At 41.2% G+C, this 21,725-nt stretch overlaps 1 protein-coding gene across 1 annotated transcript in view; it reads right to left on the bottom strand.

The window, feature by feature from the left end:
- The window catches only part of LOC139796517 (cytosolic phospholipase A2 epsilon-like), a 38,371-nt gene that overhangs the window by 16,029 nt on the left and 617 nt on the right, over window positions 1–21,725 (bottom strand). Inside the window, exons 3-11 of the mRNA XM_071744663.1 lie at window positions 15,801–15,876; window positions 5,165–5,301; window positions 4,172–4,300; window positions 3,466–3,506; window positions 2,862–2,904; window positions 2,373–2,436; window positions 1,291–1,454; window positions 1,076–1,171; window positions 520–557 (exon numbers count right to left, since the gene is read on the bottom strand). Coding sequence (XP_071600764.1) covers window positions 520–557; window positions 1,076–1,171; window positions 1,291–1,454; window positions 2,373–2,436; window positions 2,862–2,904; window positions 3,466–3,506; window positions 4,172–4,300; window positions 5,165–5,301; window positions 15,801–15,876 — 788 coding nt within the window. The remainder of the gene's footprint in view (window positions 1–519; window positions 558–1,075; window positions 1,172–1,290; window positions 1,455–2,372; window positions 2,437–2,861; window positions 2,905–3,465; window positions 3,507–4,171; window positions 4,301–5,164; window positions 5,302–15,800; window positions 15,877–21,725) is intronic.

Raw genomic sequence — 21,725 nt, 5'->3', positions numbered from 1 at the left:
ACTGAGTTAATGAGCATTTCTTTCTTTAAGGAGAGATTAAAAAAAAAATGCAGGTTTATTTATTATGTCAATGTATTTCATATCCTAGAGTGACCAGGCAGTAGAACTTTGGTCTTCTATTTTTTTTTAATTTCTCTGACCTTGGGAAACAGAAAGATTTCTTTCAATTACTTTTGAAATTCTGCTTTTATTAGAAAGTAGGCATTTGATAATAATTTAAAGAGGTATCAGAGTGTCTACAGTGGTCGTTAGCACATAATTTTGATTGCAGCAAAACATCAATAGAAAATTGGCATGTTCTTTATAAAACCTTTGCATAGCTCACTGCATGGTCCCATTACATAAACCCATGGCCACTGAAAATCTCTGGGTAGTGAACTGAGTCCATTTTATTTTATAGTCTGAAATGAGGATGAGCCAGCATTCAGGAAGCAGGCAGTAAGAAAGGGGCAAGAACTTGACTGACAATACAAAGAATAGAGGGGAAAAACACAGAAGGAAGATAAATAATTATCTTACCATTTTTTCACCTTGAAGTGCAAATCAAATTTTCTGTGCTGCAAATTAGAAAGGTAAAATGAAGGAATATTAATATTTTGTTTTAAAACAGCCCTTTTTTTTTTTCCCCACTTAGAATGGAACAGAGCTCTTTTGGGTAATCATAAACATGACCATAATTGTTCCACCATTAAATATGGGTCTTAAAACTAAAGTCTCTCACACAGCAATGTGAGATACAAGGGGAAGCCAAAGAAGCTGAGCACCCCATAAGTGTGGCATCACCCATCTGTCCCAGTGCCACCCAGTGACCTCCAGCCTGGCTAAGGACAGGGACAACAGAAGGAGCACGAGCAACAGCTTGGAGATCTTGATTTGTCCTCCTTCTCCCCTGGGTTTCCAATTTGATTTTGCTGCAAATAATTTACTTCATTATTCCCTGCTGTATGTCAGTGGGAGGCTGGAAAACCATTGGCTCTGTACAAAGAGAGGTGGCCTTTGAGTTTTTGCTTCTTGGCAACCAGCACTGCTCTTTAAAAGCTTGCAAAGTGTTCCCTGTGGCCAGCAGAGACTTTACCTGACCAACCACCTCCTGCTCCCAGGGCAGGGACTTCAGAGGGAGACTCAGGGGGATGCCTCTGCTCCTTCTTGCTCCACATGACACACAAGAACACTGAAAAGGAGACAGAAATGAAAGACAGAAATTTTTTCCCCCTTTTGCTGCCTACTCACACGTCAAGATCAGATTAGATCAGAGGCCCAACTGTGGGTCCATGTTCTGGGGTAACCTACACAGCTGGGAAGTCTCCTGCTCTTCGTGAGCACAACATCCAGGGATGGTTGCTTGTATTTGGCATAGTGGAAGCACGTGGCATCTGGAAGATGGGAGTCACAGCCCAGTGGAACTCTCTGGGTTTCTTCAAATGATCCTCTCACTGTCAATGTCAGCTCGTTCTCTAAAACAAGATAAAACACACACACAAAGTTACTTCTAATTGTAAGGAAAAAAAAAAAAAAAAGAAGAGAAAGGAAAAAAAGAAGCAAAAGGTAGCTTTGAACAAACCCCTTCTCCTATTCCTTTGTGTTTGGAAAGCCATCCTCAAAAAATCATTCAAGACCCAAACAACACTGCTGGTTCTATCTTTGGAATGGCTGGACAAGAAGCCAGATGGAAATGTGATGCAGATGGCACTGAATTTTAGATTTCAGCAGTTTTATTGCAGTTGCATCACGATGCAGTGAGTGCAGCCAGGAACTTTGCATTGTAAATCATCTGAGCAACAAAACTTCTTAGTCCCCTAAAATAAGATCTGACTGCAGCAGATGAGTTTGTCTGTATGAAGAGGTCACCTAACCCTGCTGGTGTGTGTCGTGCATGCTCTGAGATTGCCTACCAGGTCCAGTCCCTCAGGGGATGTGGGCAGAGGAACTTCTAGATTCTGAATCTTGATCAGGGGCAGGCAGGAGCCAGCTGAGGAGTGGCTCACCCTGCAAAAAATGAGTTTTTTCTGTGCACATGCAGAAGCCAAAATGCCAAAAGTTGTGAGGGACGTTAAGGTCATTGAGTGCTGTGCTTAAAGATTCTCCAGGGTTTAGCAGTACTACAGCAGAGGCTTTCAGGATCTCAGTTTGGGACTTAGATACCTTCTGTACCCACATCTGGTGCTGTTTCTAGGCTGGCACAAAGCTCCTCATGAAATCAGAACCCTGAACCTACACCTGCTGCAGAACGGGGAGCATTCCCTACTGCAAAGTTTTTACAAAACACCTTGGATGTGGTCAGTGAAAGCCTCAGTATTAGGGTGATGCAATTTCTAGGCATTGTCACAGAGGGCTAAATCACTAATATTCAGTTAAAGAATGAAGAAACTTACCTGAAAAATGCTTCTTTTTCATCCTGCTGTCCAAGTACACTTCCAAGCAGGCTACTTCACGACACTAGAAAAGACAGGGAGGGGACAGAAAACTTAAATTACTTATCCAGCCACCTCAGCATCAGTGCTGCCAGATGTTGGAAGGGTCATTGCCAGCAAGGCCACTGCTTGAATGTGGGGGTCAGCTGTGTTGGAGACTTCTGCTGGACCCAGTGAAAGTGAGAATTAACTTCATGTGGAAAGAGGTGCTCTGCTAAACACACTGATTTTCAATGGGTGCAGACAAAATGGGAAAAAATAGCAGTCTGAAGGCTCTTCTAATATCATGCTGGCCTCTTTCTGCAGAAAGATAAAGCTTCAGAGAGAAGTAGTATCACTCTAAGATAAAGAATTGCAATGTTTCCCTCATTGCCATCATAGACAGCTAAGGTAAGGAATGATGTGAGAAAGAACAGGAAAAAAGCAAAAAAAAAGCAAATAATATTTTACCACTATTGCCCCATTTGTGAGGATGGCTTCAGGAGGACCCCGGCTAGAAAACAAGAACAAATATTATGTATTTTATAAAAAAATCTAATCTGAATAACTGTCCTGAACAGGACACATTCTTCTCTCAATTTTTTTTCCTTTTTTTCACTTGCTCCTTCCTGCTGTGTGTAGAAGTTTGTTCCCTTTTCACTCGAAACTACATAACCACCAAGTAGAAACTCTTCAATTGCAATAAAATACTGGAAAGTGCTTGTAACAGCCTTAGCAGCACTAATATGTCACATATATATATATATATAACCACCCAGAGAACCATCTCCAAAAAATCTGTAGATTTGCTGCAGCCCAATTTACCAGCCCAGTAAACCAACTCTGACCAATATAAGTAACATGTAAATGTTAAGGACAGTCACAGAATTAAAAATTCCAATCTATTTTCAACATCATGGCATTTTCCTGTCTTACAAGGATTTGTTGATGTGCACATTAAGTTTGGAAGAAGTGTGAATCTGTCCATTAACATGAAACTGGGTGGTCAGGAAGCTTTCCTGCACTGAGACACCCCTCTGAACTGCTGCTGCCACAATAGTGGGGTTTTACTCACATTCTCTCCAATTCAAACTCAACCTCCAGCTCTTCCCTCCTCTGTAAATAAATAAATGAATAAATTTTAAAAAAGAAAGGAAAAAAAGAAGCAACCTCAATTAGCTTGTACTGAGATTTGCAAAGTGACCTTCATTGTTGCAAATTTAATTTCCTTTATGCTCTAAAAAGTATCAGTCTTCTGTTTCTTGCTGCTATTGTCAGCATTAGAGGCAGAAGCAGCTTTTTCTTCCCAAAGAAAAGGTTCTCAGCTGTACTAGAACAAAAGGTGTTTGGTGCTTAGAAGCCTCCCCAGTAAATTTTTATTTTTCACACTTTCTTCCCTTCAGGCTTCCACAAGCTAAGATTAAGTATCTCATAAAATCTTGTGGAAATATCCAATTTCCCTGTCCTTCTATTGTTTTTTATATAATAGTTGTGAGGATTAGATTAATTCTGCCACTTTCTGTCAGATTATTAGAAGAGCAAAGCTTCTCTAAAATTGCATCTGCTCTAGGGAATTTGGGAATTTGGCTTTAGTCTGTGCCAGAGAAAACAAACAAGAATTTGGGGAGGCCATCTACTTTGTCACTTGTGTGCAATTTCCAATATTTTAATAAGTTTTGTTACATTTTTACTACCTGATAGTAAAAGACAGAAGTAGCAGAATTCCTCTTTAATCAGAGGGGAGAGAATGGATCTCAATAAATGTCTGACTGAGCTCTTACCTGTGGATTTAGTGGGAATGCTGTGAACACTCTTTCCCCAAGGGGGATTTTAGCTACATCAAAAAGCACAATTGCTTGGTCATCATCACGAATTATGTCATCATCAGAAACAGTAATTTCCAGAACATTCTGGGAAAAAGAAATGAAAAATACCAAGAAATATGACATTCTGTAACCCTTCCACTGAAGTTCGGGGCCTCCTTTGCAGAAAGGAAATAAAAGAGTAGGGATGACAAGGAGCCACAAGAAATAGAAACAGGAGTCTAATTTCTTTGTTAGAAACAGCTTCTCATCTCTTCAGTTAAAGCCAAACTGAGATTTCTCTTTTATCAACTTTTGTGCTTTTAAGCAGCTCTCACCAAAAAAATGCAATTTATTAGCAAGTTATAGGGATAGCCAAAATTCCTGTATTGCCTCTTGTCAAAAAGGGCAACAGAAACCACTTCAAATCAATAATTTATGTCCTAATCTATGTCCTTGGGCTTTCTACTTGCTTTCTACTTTCTACTTACCACCTCTTCATAGGTATTTGTGTGTCATGGAATTATCAGCAGGAAAATGAGTAAAGTTCTTAATCATACCCAAATTTTCCAGCTTCCTGGCATTGAAATGCCACTGTTTCATGGCTTCTCAGAGAAATATGTTGTTCTGTTATAGTGTTGCTTTTTATTTTCATTTCTGTGTTCTCCCTCTGCCACTGGTCCCATCAGCCTTCCCCAAGGAGGTCAGGCTCACATTGCTGAGCCTGACCTCACATTATATAAAAATATATTATATATAAATAGTAATTAGCTGTTAAGGGAGAAGTGGATTCCAGCAAAAGCCAAAATTTTTTTGTCCCATCTTGCCAAGGGAATTTAAAGTAAGCTCAAAAAGGAACTAGAAGACGTGACAACCTGTTTTGGGCTAAACTGAAAGAAGCTGTGTGAGAAGTGAGATTAAAGAAGATGAGACAAAATGTGAGATGAGGAGGAGAGCTTTTAGGGTTTGTACCTTGACTTGCCTCTGTATCCGAAAGTAGAAGGTTTCATTCCACACAGGATTTCTACAGTTTTTGATGGTTTTGGTGTGGAATTTTTCATCTGAAGCAGTTGGCAACCAGAGGCTCACATAGCAATCAGATTGGCTTACTATAGAAACACAGGCACAAAATATCTGGCAGTGGAAGCACAACACAAGAAGTTTAAATGCTCTGGAGCTTGAACATGATGAGAGTTGTCCAGTCCTTTCCAATACACATTGGCCAAACAAGGGAGGTAGAAATCACATAGGTGGGTAAAGTGAATTTGTTATTCCCCACAGGCTATTTTTAAGCAGGAAAGTAATACAATAGTTGCAGGAAATCCTATACAATTTAAAAAAAAACCCCAGAGTCCTAGTGGATAGAACAGTGTGAAGAGCCAGGAGTCTTATATTGACCCTTATCAACCTTGATTTAGCTCTCTGCAAATTTGACAGGAGGAGAAACCGTGACCAAGGCAGCAGCGAGTGAGCCACAGACTCTTGAGGGATCCTGAGTGCAAGTTCTCTCTGTAGCATTTCAGCTTCATGAGAAATCTTCAAAAGAATCAGGTTTGAATCTGATTCAGATAATAAATGGCTGGTGTACCTAGTTATTAGCCCTTCACAATGGAAAATGAGTTACTACAGCTGCCTAGAACATCGTGTCCTTAGGTGGGGTAGGAAGGGAGAGGTCTACCAGCAGCACAATTACTTCTCCAGGAGGTCAGTAAGGAGCTGGAGCTTTTTTTCCTGGTGTTTTTTAATGCCTGAAAGATGTGAAAGCTTTTTCCTACTGTGCACCTCTTCTCAGGAAAAATGAAGTGACAGAAAGCATTTGGATCTTGGGGACAGAGGTAGTGAGCCTCCAGTTACTGTAAATCATGAGTTAAACACCAAAGAGATTCCCAGACCTTTGACAGGAATGATTCCAGAGGCAACTGGAAGGGCCCATCCATCCTGCTGTGTAAATTGAGGCTTTGGTGAGGGAAGAGCAGAGGCAAAAAGTCTGGCCCCATGACAATGGAGATAACTACGTGATGAGCAGAGAGATGAACACTCTCTGTCCATAAGCATGACCACAACTCTTGAGTCAGTTCCTCATGGTTTTGTTCTGGAGTCTTTTTTTTAAGAATACCCAATATATTGCTTTGGGATGTTTTGCCTAAATATAAGGTGTTGCCTGAAATCCAGCAGCTCTGTGACTGGAACATCCCGGGATGATGATGCCTGTTGATCAGGGAGATCCCTGGATAACTCTTCACACTGAACCTGAAGGAATTTCTTGACACTTCTGGGAGCTTTCCCTCCCAAAGGATGTAGGTTAGCTTTCTGCCTTCAAAATTATTTCCACAGGCAACATTTCAGCATCTCAATTTTTTACATAATCAAGGTGACAGGATAATCTGTTGACTTTGGCAATTACCAGTGTAAGATTCAATTTGCAAGGGCTGTGATTACTGATCAGTCTGATAACAAACATCTCCCCTCACTGTGCTCTCTGACAGGCTGGGATGTCCTCATCTGGTCAGTGGTATTTCTGCCTCTGAGCTACAGTTTCTCAAGAGTACACAGGAATCCTATACAAAAGCCAAGACCCAAATGCACCTTGAGGCCATCCGGACCATCCCTCATCTCAACTCACTTATCACTGCAGATCTTGAGTGTGCCATAAACACCAAAGTGGCTGAGATAGGAACTTCAGCAATGTTAAGCTGAGCTGAGAAATAATTTCTGTCCTTTTTTTGGTTTCTGGACATCATAGGGTACTGGAGGACACATTTCTGTATTTTTCTTGTAGCTGCAAAAGCCAATTTGGTTTTCATTTCTTCATAATGAATACAGAGATGCTCACCCTTTTTTAAAGCCCAGCTTTCAACCCCACAGATGTATAAAACAAGGCTCATGGCATAGCTGAGAAAGCTGGCAGTGCTAAAACTTTGAGCCAGCCATAGATAAACAGCAGTAGCATTTAGGAATGTGGGGGTTTTTTTACAGTTTTATCTGGAATTTACTGATTTGCTGGGCTGATTTCTTTATCAATACATTTTCTAAAGGAGCAAAAAGTACAGGAGGGCTAAATGGACAGTGGGGTGCATTAAAAACTGTCTGAACTGCAAGGTTCAAGGAACTGTGTTGGCAGCCCAAAGCCCAGCTGTAGGGCAGTCTCCAGTCCTACACCCCAGGGATCAACTGGGAGCTTCATGAAATTCAGCAGGGGAAATGCAAAATTCTGCAGATGAGGAGGAATAAACCCCATGCATCAAAACAGGCTGGAGGCTGACAGCCTGGGAAGCAGAATGGGCATTTTGGGGGACACCAGGTTGAACATGGGCCAGCAATGTGTCCTTATGGCAATCAAGGCAACAACCTCCTAGGCTGCATTGGGAGTGTTGCCAGGAGGTAGAGGGTGATGCTCAGCAAACCCTACATTTATGGGTTGCTCAGTATGAGAGGGAAGGATATATTGGAGTGAGCCTAGCAAAAGTCCAGAAAGAAGATGGAGAGATTGGAGAAAGGATGAGAGAGCTGGGGCTCTTCAGCCCAGAGCAGAGAAGGTGCAGCACGAGCCACTCAATGTATGGAAATAACTGATTAGGGGAGGGGAGAGGGAAATAAAGTCAGAGCCAGGCTTTCTCAGTGGTGCCCAGAAGTGGAGACAACCCAAAATATAGGAAGTCCCATTAAAACAAAAAGCAAACAAACACAAAAAACCCCCAAAAGCCCAAAACAAATGAAAAACCCCACAAAAAAACAAAAAAGAAAAGGAGAAAGAAAAGGAAGAAGAAAAGAAAAGGAAGAAGAAAAGAAAAGGAAGAAAGAAAAGAAAAGGAAGAAGAAAAGGAAAAAGAAAAGGAAAAAGAAAAGGAAAAAGAAAAGGAAAAAGAAAAGGAAAAAGAAAAGGAAAAAGAAAAGGAAAAAGAAAAGGAAAAGGAAAAGGAAAAGGAAAAGGAAAAGGAAAAGGAAAAGGAAAAGGAAAAGGAAAAGGAAAAGGAAAAGGAAAAGGAAAAGGAAAAGGAAAAGGAAAAGAAAAAAAAAAGGAAAAGGAAAAGGAAAAGGAAAAGGAAAAGGAAAAGGAAAAGGAAAAGGAAAAGGAAAAGGAAAAGGAAAAGGAAAAGGAAAAGGAAAAGGAAAAGGAAAAGGAAAAAGAAAAGGAAAAAGAAAAGGAAAAAGAAAAGGAAAAAGAAAAAAAGTGGGTTTGGGTTTTGTTTTGTTTTTTTTACCACGAGGGTGGTTAAACCCCAGCACAGGGTTGTCCAGAGAGGTTGTGTAGTCTCTGTCCTTGGAAATGTCCAAAGCCTGACTGGATGTGGCTCTGAAGAAGCCATTGCACTGGGGCAGAGGGCTGGGCTGGATGATCTCCAGAAGTGCCTCCACACCTCAGCCACTTCTGCAATATCAAGGCCAGCTGGTCACAGAGAAATTACACATAATTGTTAGTAACTACTGAGTCCAAATTTCACCCTGAAGAAGGTGAGGTGAAACCTCTTGGACAAAGCACATCCTCCCCCCCTGGAGGAAAGGAAAAATGCCACACGTGATTTTGGCCACAATTCATGTACAGTCCCTACTGATGGGGATAAGTTATTGTTGCCCATAATATTCTTGTGAGTCTCTGTGTGTTCCTTGAATTGTACTGACACTGTAAGTTGTTCTCCATGCTCTGTCTCTAACAGAACTTATGTATTTCTGTAGAAGTCCACTTGGCTAAACTGTGAGGCAAACAGAGGGACAAGTAAAAAGTAACAGGATGGTTGGATGTTTGGTGAATAGTACAAAGACTATAATGTCCTCATCATATGAGAGCATTTGAAAAAACTAATCAGCTCTTTTTTGTCCCCTCTTATTCCTGAAAAAAGAAGTGTACAAGAGAACTACTGAAAATAATTTATTTTCTTCATTGCTACCTGTGAGCTAATATATGTAAAAAAAAAGAATATATATATATTTGCATTTTCTTCATGCTCTAATTTTAATGCAACTGCTGGGCATCATTAGCAATTTCATGCCATGCCAGGCCCTAACCTCAGTGCACATGTCTCAACTTCATTCCCTGGTGAGATGAAGTCACCCCACATCCCAATATGGAAGTTGAGGCACATGAACTCAAAGTCTCTCTGGAAGCCATCACTAAGTCCCCTTGGTATCCTTTGCTGATTTTTAAGTTATTTGGATTCAATTACATTTGGGGGGGGGGGGGGGAAATATTTCTCATAGATGAGCTAAAAAATCAGGATTGGACTGAGAAGTTCAGAATTCCAGCCAGCTGCCTCCTGCTCTCTGAGAGCTGAGTCCCGTGACCTGTTCTTCAACTGAACCATCACATGCTAAAATAATTTATCTCCATCAGACACAAGAAGATTACAACACTGAAAATCAAAGCATACAAGAAAAGCTTGCCTCATAAGATCACTGAATGGAATGTAAGCTACAAATCCCATCTGTCCTGTTACTGCATTTCATAATGCCAAAAAGAAGAAATAATTTTCTCCTAATGAATTCCTCTCTACCTGCACAGACAGGTTCCCCTTGCACCTGAGTTTACTACAGTTCACCTAAAAGGAGGAGGAGAGACTCTACCATTTCTCAGCCATCTGATGTGGTCTCTGGGGACATTTTCCTGCACTAGCATAGCACGATGCAAAGAAGCTAACACCAACTTCTGTTTAGCTGAGAGCTGATTTGACCTGAACTCCTTTAAAATATCCAGATGCAAGACTCATCTGTAGCTCTAATATTACTCTCTGTAGCTTGCTCAAGTAAATAAAGGTTCATAAATCTACTGTACTTAAACAGAGATATTCTTTTCCAAGACTTAATAGTCTTGTGGGAATGAGCCCTCAACCCCATCCATCATTTAAGTTGAATGGCAAAGTAAATTCTCTCCCTGGAGCACAGACTCAATGATGATGCAGCCACAGAGCAACCAAAGCTTTTACATGTTAGGTTGCCTCCACCTTCTTTGCAGATGGCATCACTTGTATTTTTGAGGCAGGACTAAAAGGATCACCTGCACTAGGTCTCTTCCCCCTAATTTGCTTGGAAGTGTTTTGCATAGAAAAATCACCCCTGATATCTGTAGAACCACTCTGATTTGCCAAGGCTCCAAGAACTGACTCATCTCTTCTGAATGGATAAAAGAAGAGCTTCCACAAAATAATTGTGTAAGGTGGAGAAAGGTCTCAAGTTCACCTTTTATAAATAAGCGACGTCTTTCTTAGCCCAAAGATGAAAACCAAAATTAAGAACTGAAAACAAAAAGAAGGGTGAAGGGAGTGGTGTGGGTTGTCTGACATCCCAGCTAAGAGCATCAGGTTGCCTTCCACAGCTGAGGCAGCTTCCCCATGAACTTGCTTTCTGTGGTTAGACAAAATACCTGATATTCAGCCACATTTCAGCCCTAAGATTCCAACCCTGTGCTCCCTGAGCTCTGGCAGCTGCATCCCATGGATCCCACAGCCTCTTAAACAGGCAGGACAAGACTCAGCAAAGAAGATTTTGCCTCTGAAAGGAAATCACCCGCAAGCCTGAAACTCATTCTAAACTCTTTGCTACTGGGACACAAAGCTCAAATTCACCTCTGCAGGTCAGACAGAGCTTTGCAGACACTCAGTCCCAGTGAGGCTGAGGATGTCAAGCCAGACCTGACACCCACCTCTTCACCCCTGCTGTGTTCATGGGTCCCAAGACCCTTTCCAGCAGCAAAGGGCACCTCTGGGTGTGTGGATCAGCAGGAACTCACATGGGCTGCCATGGCTCCAGCCATCAGCCTTTCACAGAGAACACTTCTTCAGGGTTTTATGCAAGACCCAGAGGAGTGTGAGAGGGTTTCCCTCTGCCACCTTGCACCAAACTGGAGTGGGGAGGGCTGTGACACAGCTCTGGGTCACTGGTGTTGGCCAAGGACCTGTCCAAGGGGGCAGCTTCCATCCCTGGCAATTCCCCTCATTCCAGATCCTATCCCTGGCAATTCCCCTCATTCCAGATCCCATCCCTGGCCATCTCTTTGTCCATCTGCAGCTGTGGCCTTTAGGGGCTGCCATAAACCAGCAAGAAAACAGTAATGATGGCAAAGCTGGGCTGGGCTGGGCTGGGCCAGGAGCTCTGTGTGGCCACCCAATAACTCTTTTGTTTAAGGAGAGCAGCTGGAAAACGTTGGAGAGCCTGTGCCACCCTATTTCCTGGTTTCCTTCTTCCTTTTGGGAAACAGAGTCACCAGAAGGGGTGTTATCTGCAAGAAAAGAGCTAAAACACTGTTTGCACCACACCACCTGGCCTGATATTCCTCCTACACTGTTTAAAGTACTGAGAATGGCATCTTACTCCTAAGTGATGCCATTAATAGAGTCAGCAAACATAAGGTTTTTTTAAAAGCCTCTGGCACTAACATGGAGCTGAGGAGGAGCAAATGAAGGCATCAGTGACTGAAAAAGTCACTTTTTACCCAAGGCTGGCTTGTCTAACTTAAAGAAATTGATTTTAAGGATCCTTCCAACCCACACCATTCTATGTTTCTATGATTTTAAGCATAGAGGAGCCTCAAAAGTGGTGGAGTAACTGTAGACACATGAAAATGGGCAATTGACCCATTGAGGAGAAGCAGGGTGCTTTCTTTTGGTTTTAATTTTTTTTCTTTCTCTGAAAACAGATGCAATCATTGCCAATCTCCACGTTTTGTCTACAGGCAAAGGTGTAACACAAGATTTCAGGATAAGCTGGGCTCCATCCCAGGCTTGCAAAGAGCACATCCTATGGATCTTGAAAGTTCATGTTAAAAAAAAAAAACAGTAAGGATGAATCTGGGACAAATGTCATGTTGAGGAATGTCAGTGGAAGCAGACAGAAAGTGGTGTTTTGTGAAGCCAGGGCTTGTCAAGTAAGCCAAGGTAAAATAAAAAACTCTAATGGCTGAAAAAACTGATGTTACTGCACTTGTAATGAACTGGAAGAAAATCAGGGAAATGGAGCATGTTTTAGCCAAGTGGAGATAAATACAGACTTGAGCAAGCAGATAACTCTGTGTGCTTAGAAAGTTGGGAAGCCAACATATGGGCAGAAAAAGCAAGTCATAGAAGGTACTGTGCTTGCTGAAAAGGCAACTTGTTCCTGGACTTGGTACCAGGAAGATGAAAACTGAGATGGAGAGGAATATAAAAAATGCTGTCACAAAGATGTTTGGCCTTCCACTGATATCTTGCAGATAGATGGCAACTGTAACAGGGGGAAAGATCATATTGCTGAGACAAAACTAGGCAAGCAATTTTCTAATTCTCATCAGCACAAATTAACATATATATTTTAGTTTTTTGCTACTTCAAATACATTGAAATATTAAAAAACCAAACCATTCAGCTAAAAGAACATCAGTAGCTGTGCAAAATCAGCACTTAGAAATGACAAGATGCCTTTTGCAGTGCACTGAGGTATTTAAATCAGATGGTTAAATCACCGTTTTATGATGATTTAAATCACCATTTTTCCTGGCAGACTCCAGCTTCTTTGAGAGCACAGGCAGGTTGCTGCTCCATCCAAGAGCTCTTTAGTATTTGTTAATCTTCCTCGTTTAAGAGCATGCTGAGTTTCAGTGCTCCATTAAGTTATGGCATCCTTAAGAAATAAGTCAGAAGTCAGAGGATCTGGGGAATTACTGACAGAAAGCAAAGACACCCCTCTCTTCACTTGCTGGTGCCCAGATCTTGTTTACTGGTAATTAAGAATCTGAAGATACCATTCTCACCATTTCTAGGACTAGCATCTTAAATTAGGCTCTGTCTACATAAAATAAGAGATTACCCCTTTTAAAAGGAGCATGTCATGTAAACAGAGAAGAGAGAGAGAAAATCTGGGAGAAGATTTGTGTTTTCCATGTTTTATAGCTAGGGCAATAGAGGCACAGAGTGCTCAGACAACATGCCTAAACTTATACAAGTCTGTTAGCAGAGCTAAAAGCTGAGCCCACACACTTGATCCCTACTCCAGGGATGCAGATTTTGGTAATAATGGGATTTTTCTGGATGTCTGTTTTTCGTTATGCAAGACTTCTGAAATCCCTCAGGCTGCAGGAAAAGACTGTAACATCACCACTGTTTTCTGAGAATGCAGCATCATTTTACTTTGTGCAATCACTTTGCATAAGTTGGTGAATCATAGCCCTTATCTTGTCATTCAATTTCTATTCAAGATGAAAGGTGATAATAAAAGACATTAAATTGGCATTTCAAAGGAATGAAGGTGAAGTCTTGCACGTATGCATGATGTTTCACAGCTGTAAAAAGGAGGAGAAATTAATTTGACCTTCTTTGTTATCATGTGAAATGTCCTCTGGTCTGTTCAGTATTACAGAATGTGTGATCTGAACACACAACTCAGTTTTGGCTGGAAAATCAACACTGGTGACATACATGTTCTGGAAACTCCAAAGTGAGTAGAATACAAAGAAGTGGTGAGAAAATGGCTTTGTAGCATATTCCTTCAGAAGAAGAAGATGGAAAAAACTGGTAGTGTTTGGGGTGAAAATGTTGTTCTCTGAATTATCCAGGGAAAGGCTGGATATTCTTGTCAAAGGCTTGTCATTTCTAAGTGCTGATTTTGCACTGCTACTGATGTTCTTTTAGCTTAATGGTTTGGTTTTTTAATATTTCAATGTATTTGAAGTAGCAAAAAACTAAAATATATATGTTAATTTGTGCTGATGAGAATTAGAAAATTGCTTGCCTAGTTTTGTCTCAAAGGAACACTTCAAAGTGTTCATTTGAAGAAAACAAGAAGGGATTCTGCCATGTCCTCAGCCTTTCTTAAATCTTATCTGGTGATGTGCAGCAGTTCACTGGTGGAGAGCCTGGTCCAAATTAATTTTCTGAAAAAAACCCCTGTGAGGGCTTCCAGGCCAAATAATCTGGAGAAAAGCAACTGGTTTAGTGGCAGCATGAGGTGCCTCATCTTATTTCTTTGGAAAAGGTATGTCAGATAAACTGCCCCTCAGCTCAGGAAGGATATCGAGGTCCTGGAGCAGGTCCAAAGGAGGCAACTGGGCTGGTGAAGGGACTCGAGCACAGATCCTATGAGGAGAGGCTGAGGGAGCTGGGGGTGTTGAGGCTGGAGAAGAGGAGGCTCAGGGGAGACCTCATCACTCTCTACAACTCCCTGAAAGGAGGTTGGAGCCAGGGGGGGGTTGTGCTCTTTTCTCAGACAACTCTCAGCAAGACAAGAGGGCACAAGAGGTCTCAAGTTGTGCCAGGGGAGGTTTAGGTTGGGTATTAGAAAGAATTTCTTTATGGAGAGGGTGACAAGTATGAGAGGAAATAACCCTGCTAATGCCTGCCACTGCAGATAAACAGAATATACTTTTCATCAGTAAACTGTACAATCTACCTAATAAAAGCCTCAAAACAATCTGAAGAGGGGGTATATATGTCAAGGGCTGATCTCAGCTGCTGCTCTCCAAGAAAATTAATTTAAGACCTCTTAGTATGGATCAGCTGAACAGGAGCCAGCAGTGTGCCCAGGTGGCCAAGAAGGCCAATGGCATCCTGGGCTGGCTCAGGAACAGCGTGGCCAGCAGGTCCAGGGAAGGGATTCTGCCCCTGTGCTCAGCCCTGGGGAGGCCACAGCTTGAGTCCTGTGTCCAGTTCTGGGCCCCTCAGCTCAGGAAGGAGATTGAGGTGCTGGAGCAGGTCCAGAGAAGAGCAAGGAGGCTGGGAAGGGATCCAGCACAAGTCCTGTGAGGAAGGGCTGAGGGAGCTGGGGGTGTTGAGGCTGGAGAAGAGGAGGCTCAGGGGAGACCTCATCACTCTCTCCAACTCCCTGAAAGGAGGTTGGAGCCAGGGGGGGGTTGGGCTCTTTTCCCAGGCAACTCTCAGCAAGACAAGAGGGCACAAGAGGTCTCAAGTTGTGCCAGGGGAGGTTTAGGTTGCACATTAGAAAGAATTTCTTTCTGGAGAGGGTGATCAGACACTGGAATGGGCTGCCCAGGGAAGGGGTGGATTCTCCATCCCTGGAGATATTTCAAAAGAGCCTGGATGTGGCACTCAGTGCCATGGGCTGGGAACTGCAGCGGGAGTGGATCAAGGGTTGGACTTGATGATCTCTGAGGTCCCTTCCAACCCAGCCAGTTCTATGATTCTATGATATTGTCTGTGTTTCTAATTTCAGAGTGTATCAAAACAATCTGAGAAACCTTGACATGTGAGGTGCAGCCGTTTCCTCTGACAGCTTTAATAACTGCACTGTAACCACCACATTTTGGAATAACACAGCTAAATATTCACCCTCCCTCTGTGCAAAGAGCAATGGGAAATGAGCCTTCGCTTTGTTGGGTCCTCAAGCAAGGAAAAAGGGAGAAGACAGAGGAGTGATGTAACACATCCCTTGGGGGACCTGGAACATGAGGTAAGGACTGGCCAAATTCTACATATTTTTAGAATATTTTGCATGTAAGTTGTAATGCAGTTCAACAGCAAAACCCTACTGAAACTGTAATTGGATATTTTGTGGCAGAAATTGGCTCTGTTTGCCAGTTCTTAGCTGGTATGATTTCTGTATTTTGCTTTTCTGCCATGGGTAATACAAGCAGGGGTTAATCAGGTAATTTTAGAACTCTATAGTGTTAGTAAGAAAATCTGGTACTTACAAAAATCTGATTGATGAGCATTTCTCAACTTTATGATTCTTACAGTGAGCAGGTAGTATGGTGACATTTCTTCCTGCTGAAAAAAAAAAAATGACAGAGGTAGACCTTAAAATTTGGGATATATGTGTTTCTTGTAATCACAACCAGACCCTGAAAGAAATCCACAATCTGCTGAAGCCATCCCCCGTAGCAAAAATACAGTGGGTAACAAAATGCATTTTCTCCACTAATTTCATCAACCCATAAAGCCTGCTGTAATCTCAGAATGAAAACAAAAACCAGAAAATATGGAAAGAGAGGACAGAACAGGAAGGTGAATACTGGAGGTAAATATGCTGAGGAAGTTCAGTTTTTCAGGTACATTAAATAACACGAGATCCTCAGCACCCAATACAACAATAAAAAAAAAATAATCAGTTAATCACCAATCAGAAGAGTTCCACTTTTGGTTGAAAAGCAAAGAGGAATCTTTTTAGGTTTTCTCACTTGTTTTTAAAAGAATACTTTTCATGATGGAGAAGGATTAACATTAGGGAATGTCTCAGGCTAACAGGGCAATACACAATTCTGCAAAACCAGCTTGCTTTGTGGGAGAAGATATTTTCCTTAAATAATGCCAATATCTGACATGGACCAGTATAACAAACTGCATGGCTTTGGCTACAATTTATCTGCAAGAAAATGGTCTCCAGTTCCTTGTGGATACCATGCCTGACCCAATGTTGCACCAATTACAGGTGTTCAGGGATTTTACATCTTCAAAGGACACGTCCATCATGTCCAGCAGCAACAGGAAAACCAACCAGAGATACAGAAAATGGGCAAAAGTTATTATGGCCTCAGGACAGATGGCTGTCTGGATTCCTTGACTGGGGGAGAAGTTGTGGAAAATTTGTCAAAATAGATGAAGTTTATAAAAAGGAAGGAGAGTGCACTGTGGTTCTACACAAGTGATGGGATAAAAAGGGTGAATAAGCACTGGGATTGGCTCCCTGTATCATAGTTTAGGAAGAGAAGCAGAAGAAAAGGAGGAATTTCAGAAATTTCAGGCTATATTGAGTAATAAATTCCCAAACCAATGTCTGATTATAATAGGAACAGGTCTTCTTAGACAGTTGAGGTAACACAGGTTATCCCAGTGAATACCAGACCACAACAATCTGCAGAGGAAAGAAAATATTGTTTCAAAATCTATCAAATCCTAAGGGCTGACTGCATTCAAAGATGTTATCAGCAGATTTGAGTTGGCTACCTCCAAGAAGAGGGGAAGACATAAATTATTTAAAATATATGTTAAAATGAGACTCTGAGGTAGTCAGGTTACGGAATAATAATGATTTTTTAAAGAACTTCTGAGCAAAGCATCAATAAAACCCAAATGTTACAGCATTAAAATGAGGTAGACTTGGGAATAAGAAAGTTTTAGTTTGCAGTTCTAGTAGCAAGGGCCTGTGGAAGTTATAAAATGATGATGTAGACTTGCAAGAAGGTATTCAGCCAAATAATACTAAAGGCAAAGTACATATCAGGGACAGTTTGTATCAATTCAGTGATGTGGAGGCCTGATAGTGGCCACTGATGTTCAGGAAGAACTTGATTTTGAGTTAAGATAATGGCAGAAGGCAAATAGATCAGTAATTCTTGGTAAAGTCACCTCACAAAACAAAACCAACCCCAAGAGGCTGCCAAAGTCAGAAGCTGTTGTGAAAGCTAATGACCAAAAAAATTGGAAAGATTATCTGAAGTGAAAATGGAGGAGTGCTGGTGGAGGATGATGAAATAACTGGGAGATGTTATCTATTTTCTGAGCAACTTCAATTAAAATAATTGGGAGAAACTCTCGAGTGAAATAAAAGAAAACACATTCACAGATGCTGCTACTGGGACAAAAGTCAAAGACTGCTAAAAAGGTCAAAGCAGAAGAAAATAGTGAATCAAGACAGAACAGCAGCTGAGGTGTAAAGCACTGGACCACAGGGAATTCATCATGACAAAATTTGTATTAATCTCCCAAATCATTTCCATCTCTGTGAGGATGAAAGACCCGAAGGTCACAAGGGGAATTGGAAAAAAATTGCAGCAATTCTCAGGAAATTATGTTATCCAATGAAGTTACAAGAATGAATTTTGGAGAAAATGCTGGGTAATTTAAAAGCATATTAAATTGAAGTGAACCAGTGCCTAAAATAACCATAAAACTTTGAGTTCAAGCTTATAACCAGGAATTGTAATGTCAGGATGTTTTCTGCAAGTTGTCCAGCTAAATACTGACACTTTTTGCTGGGAGGTACAAAAGCAGCAGACACAAAACAACAAGAGGGCTGCCAAGTGCTGAACAAAAGCATTTTCTTCATTGGGCTGTGAGGAGTAGAAATCTTGGCTGCTGGGTGAGTGGATTCCAAAACTAAATAAGAAGCCAATCACTGCTGCTTAAAGTCATATGTAGGGAACAGGATATTTTATGGGTCTGTTTGTTCTAAAAAGAGGAGGTAAAGTCTCAGCATTATTAGAATCCAGGCTGAGCCAGCTCCACACAACCATTTCAACCATTATTGTTAGACCACCCCATTCTCATTAGCAAGGAATAACTCTATTTCTTCATTCCTCAACTTTCTTTTGTTATTCAAGAGTAAACAGTCTTTGTGTTTGCCCATTTGTTTCTATACCTTTCTCAATAACAGTACTCAAAGTAGAGAAAACCATAAAAACTTCAGCAAAAAATCAGGAGAAAGAAAGGGAAGAGTTAAAGGAATTGCATGTAGTGCTAGTGCTCTTTTAGCCTTATTTAATGTCCCCAGTCCTTCAGCCAGAAATCCAAGCACTGGCTGTGTCCAAGCACACTCCTGAGTGAAAAATGTGAAAGATACACCAGAAGAACTTTATACTTTGCATGAAAATGGAGACAAACTGATAAGAGACTTCAAGTACTGGAGGGCTGTGTTAGGCAGGAAAAAAACTATCCCAGACAATAGAAGATACCTGGTGTTTCCATAAAGAATAGTGAGGTATTACACAGATAAGATAGTGTCAAAGATTATGCAAGGGCTGAAGCACTTAATTTCATGTGGAATCACTGTGAGAAAGCAGATTAAAATATTTGGTGTCACAGGAAGATGGCTTGGTGCAAAGCCCAGGAGTTTATTATTTAAACTGGAAGGCTTGCTAAGGGAAAAACAGGGCCATGTGCCAAATCAGCTGTAATGTACAGATTAGAAATTTGATTGAGAAGCAAGAATCATTTCTCACCTCCTGGGGGAGAGCTCTTAGGAGGAGGTGTGTAAGGGAAAAGCCCCTGTGATGTGCATAGGAACTGTGTGCCAGGAGAAAACCTCACCAAAACGTTGCCCAAGAAGTCCAAGTTCTGCCAGGCAGCAAGCTAGAGCTTTCATCCATGGAACAAAGACCACAAGAGGAAGAATGGAAAAAGAGAGTCAAGGAATGAACACAGAGGGAAGTGAAGCTGGGAGATGCGTTCAGCAAAAGTGTCTGGTGGCAGAGAAGGGGGAGCCAGTCAGGTCCCAGCTGTACAGAGAGAGGGGTGGTCAGAGTGAGCATCCTTCCTTCAAGGTTTCACTATTTCCCCTGCCAAAAGAAAACTTGGATGAGACACTTCAGCCACAGGGACCTTTGCCAGAGAGAGGGCCCTTGGTAACATCATGGCTTTTTCTAGTTTTGTGAAAAAGTTTTAAGGAACGTGCATCTCTTCCCATGTATGGCTTAAATGGATAAAAAACTGATTACATTTCTCCTAGTTTTTCTCTGGCTTTTGATTTTTTTTTTGTCCATCAGAATCCTTTGTTGAGCATCCCTGCCCTACACTAATGCTACTCATCTTGAACTGAGATTATGCTTCCTGGTTTCTTGCTCTTTGCATGAGTGTGTGTATGCACAGATGATGAAACAACTAATTATTTTTAGCTGGCAATCTGCCAGGGAAAAGACTTTTTTTTTGTTTTTTTTTTTTTTCCATTTTGGGAAGTAACAAATTATTCTTCATAAGGTGATACAGTAACAGATAATATCCAGTGTTGAATTTTCTAAATTTACTGTAATTATGGGCTACCTTGCTCACAACTATTTATGATCTTCCTTTAGTATGTTTCATCTTTCCTGTTCTCATGTGTAAGGTGCTAGAAGGCAAACTGTTAATTTGGGGCTCCCTGAAACAGCTCTCTTGATGCTCTTGTCCATTTTAAAATATGAAGGAGGTTTCACAAGGTTTTTATTTTCCTGAAAAAGTAGCATACTTGGTTTTGCACCACAAGTAGGCAGCACAGCTAAATTCCAGGTGCAGCCCCTGGACATGTTTTTCTAAACCCAGACCAGTGACTATTCAGTTTATGAGACAGCTACACAAAATCCTCCCAAACTGAAGCAAGTACTTGGGCAAGTATTTGAGCAGCAGCATTAAGGGACTCAAGATCAGCTCTGAGCATGTTATCCTTTGTAACTCCTCTCTCCTAATGAATATTGTCCTGTTGCATATGGCAAGTCCTGGCTTGCAAACATCAAGGGAGTTACTGAAAGCTGCCTAGGAAACCCAGTGCCAACGAGAGCAATTGGCCAGCTTGCACAAGTCTGTACCTTTAATGCCAGTTTTCTGCCAAGCTGTGTTACAGAGGAGTGAAGAGAGATTCAAAAGCCAAGAGGCAAATAAGTGTCTGAGAGTGCCTTGGTTGTCAAACACCTGTGGATGGCAAAGAGATCTTTTGGAGGTTCGTTTGATAGGGAGAAAAAAATGACAAGGATGACAAATTAAAACAGTAGAGAGGGTCCCATAGTCCCCATATGCAGAGGTTTATGGTCACAGGATTTTTTGTATATTACTTTATGCCCATTCAAAAACATGTGCTCAATTCTAATAATCTCTATACACATGTAACCACCTTAGTGGCAAAGAAGGGTTGGATGCTTTTAGCCAGGAGCATTCTAAACCAAAACACAGCTTCCATATAAAGGCAGGAAATAATTTTTTAAATGTTACAGAGTTCAGTTCATTGCACTGCCCAGGAGTTTCTTTTCCTGCTTTAGTGCATTCCCATACAGAGCTTTAGGGCGCACTCACAGAGCAAATTACTGACACCTAAATGCCATGTCAGGTTTTGTTTTCCTACTTTACATCAAGTTCACACCCCACTGGCAGTTTGTCACTAATTTCCATCTGTAGGAACTGCCAGAATGCTACTGACAAGAGATCAGTTTGATCAATCTGTTTGATAAGATTGTGCCGTGTGTAAGTAAAATTCTCTTGGTAGTTTTCTATTGGTTTGGAAGGCTGGTTGCACAAACAAGAAATTGAGCATGGAGGTTCCCCACGAGCTATAGGCACTGGAATCACACATCATTTAAGATATATCACCAAAAGAAGGACAGCTTTTTGGTTGGAGCCACCAGGTTTTACTTTGAGGAAGATTGACACAAAGTGGAGTTGGCTGCAAGCTCAGCGACCATGAAGACAAAACTCATCTCTGATACAGCTGATAGGGTTTTGATGCAAATAAATCTCTGTCACAGGCCCTGTAAATATTGTTAGAGTTGTTCTTTTGCTGTGGTGAGTTGCACCATGCTCAAAATGGACATTTGTGCTGGAAACTGGTATTAATGACCAAAACTCAAAAGACTGCCAACCACCGTGCTTTGACTTTGCAACACTGACAGAGTTGCCCATTCATGCTGGCCTAAAACTCTAATAAAGTCAGAAAAGATAAATGGCATTAAAAGAAGGCCAAAGGCAGTCCCATTTTAACAGTAAGCTATGAACATTTTTCCCTAAAGAATTTTACTAAGAAATAAAACCATGAAAAAAAGCCAGTGTGTAAATAGATAGAGGAATAGAAGAAAAAAAATAAATGGAATGCAGTCATTTCACCTAAAGAAAATTTTCTTTTAATAAGTGTTCCTGTTTCTAAATAAGCACGTGAATTT

This window comes from Heliangelus exortis, chromosome 5 (assembly GCF_036169615.1).
Source record: "Heliangelus exortis chromosome 5, bHelExo1.hap1, whole genome shotgun sequence".
NCBI lineage: Eukaryota > Metazoa > Chordata > Aves > Apodiformes > Trochilidae > Heliangelus > Heliangelus exortis.
The sequence above is the reverse complement of the archived record's forward strand: the minus strand, read 5'-3'. Positions and strand labels throughout refer to the sequence as shown.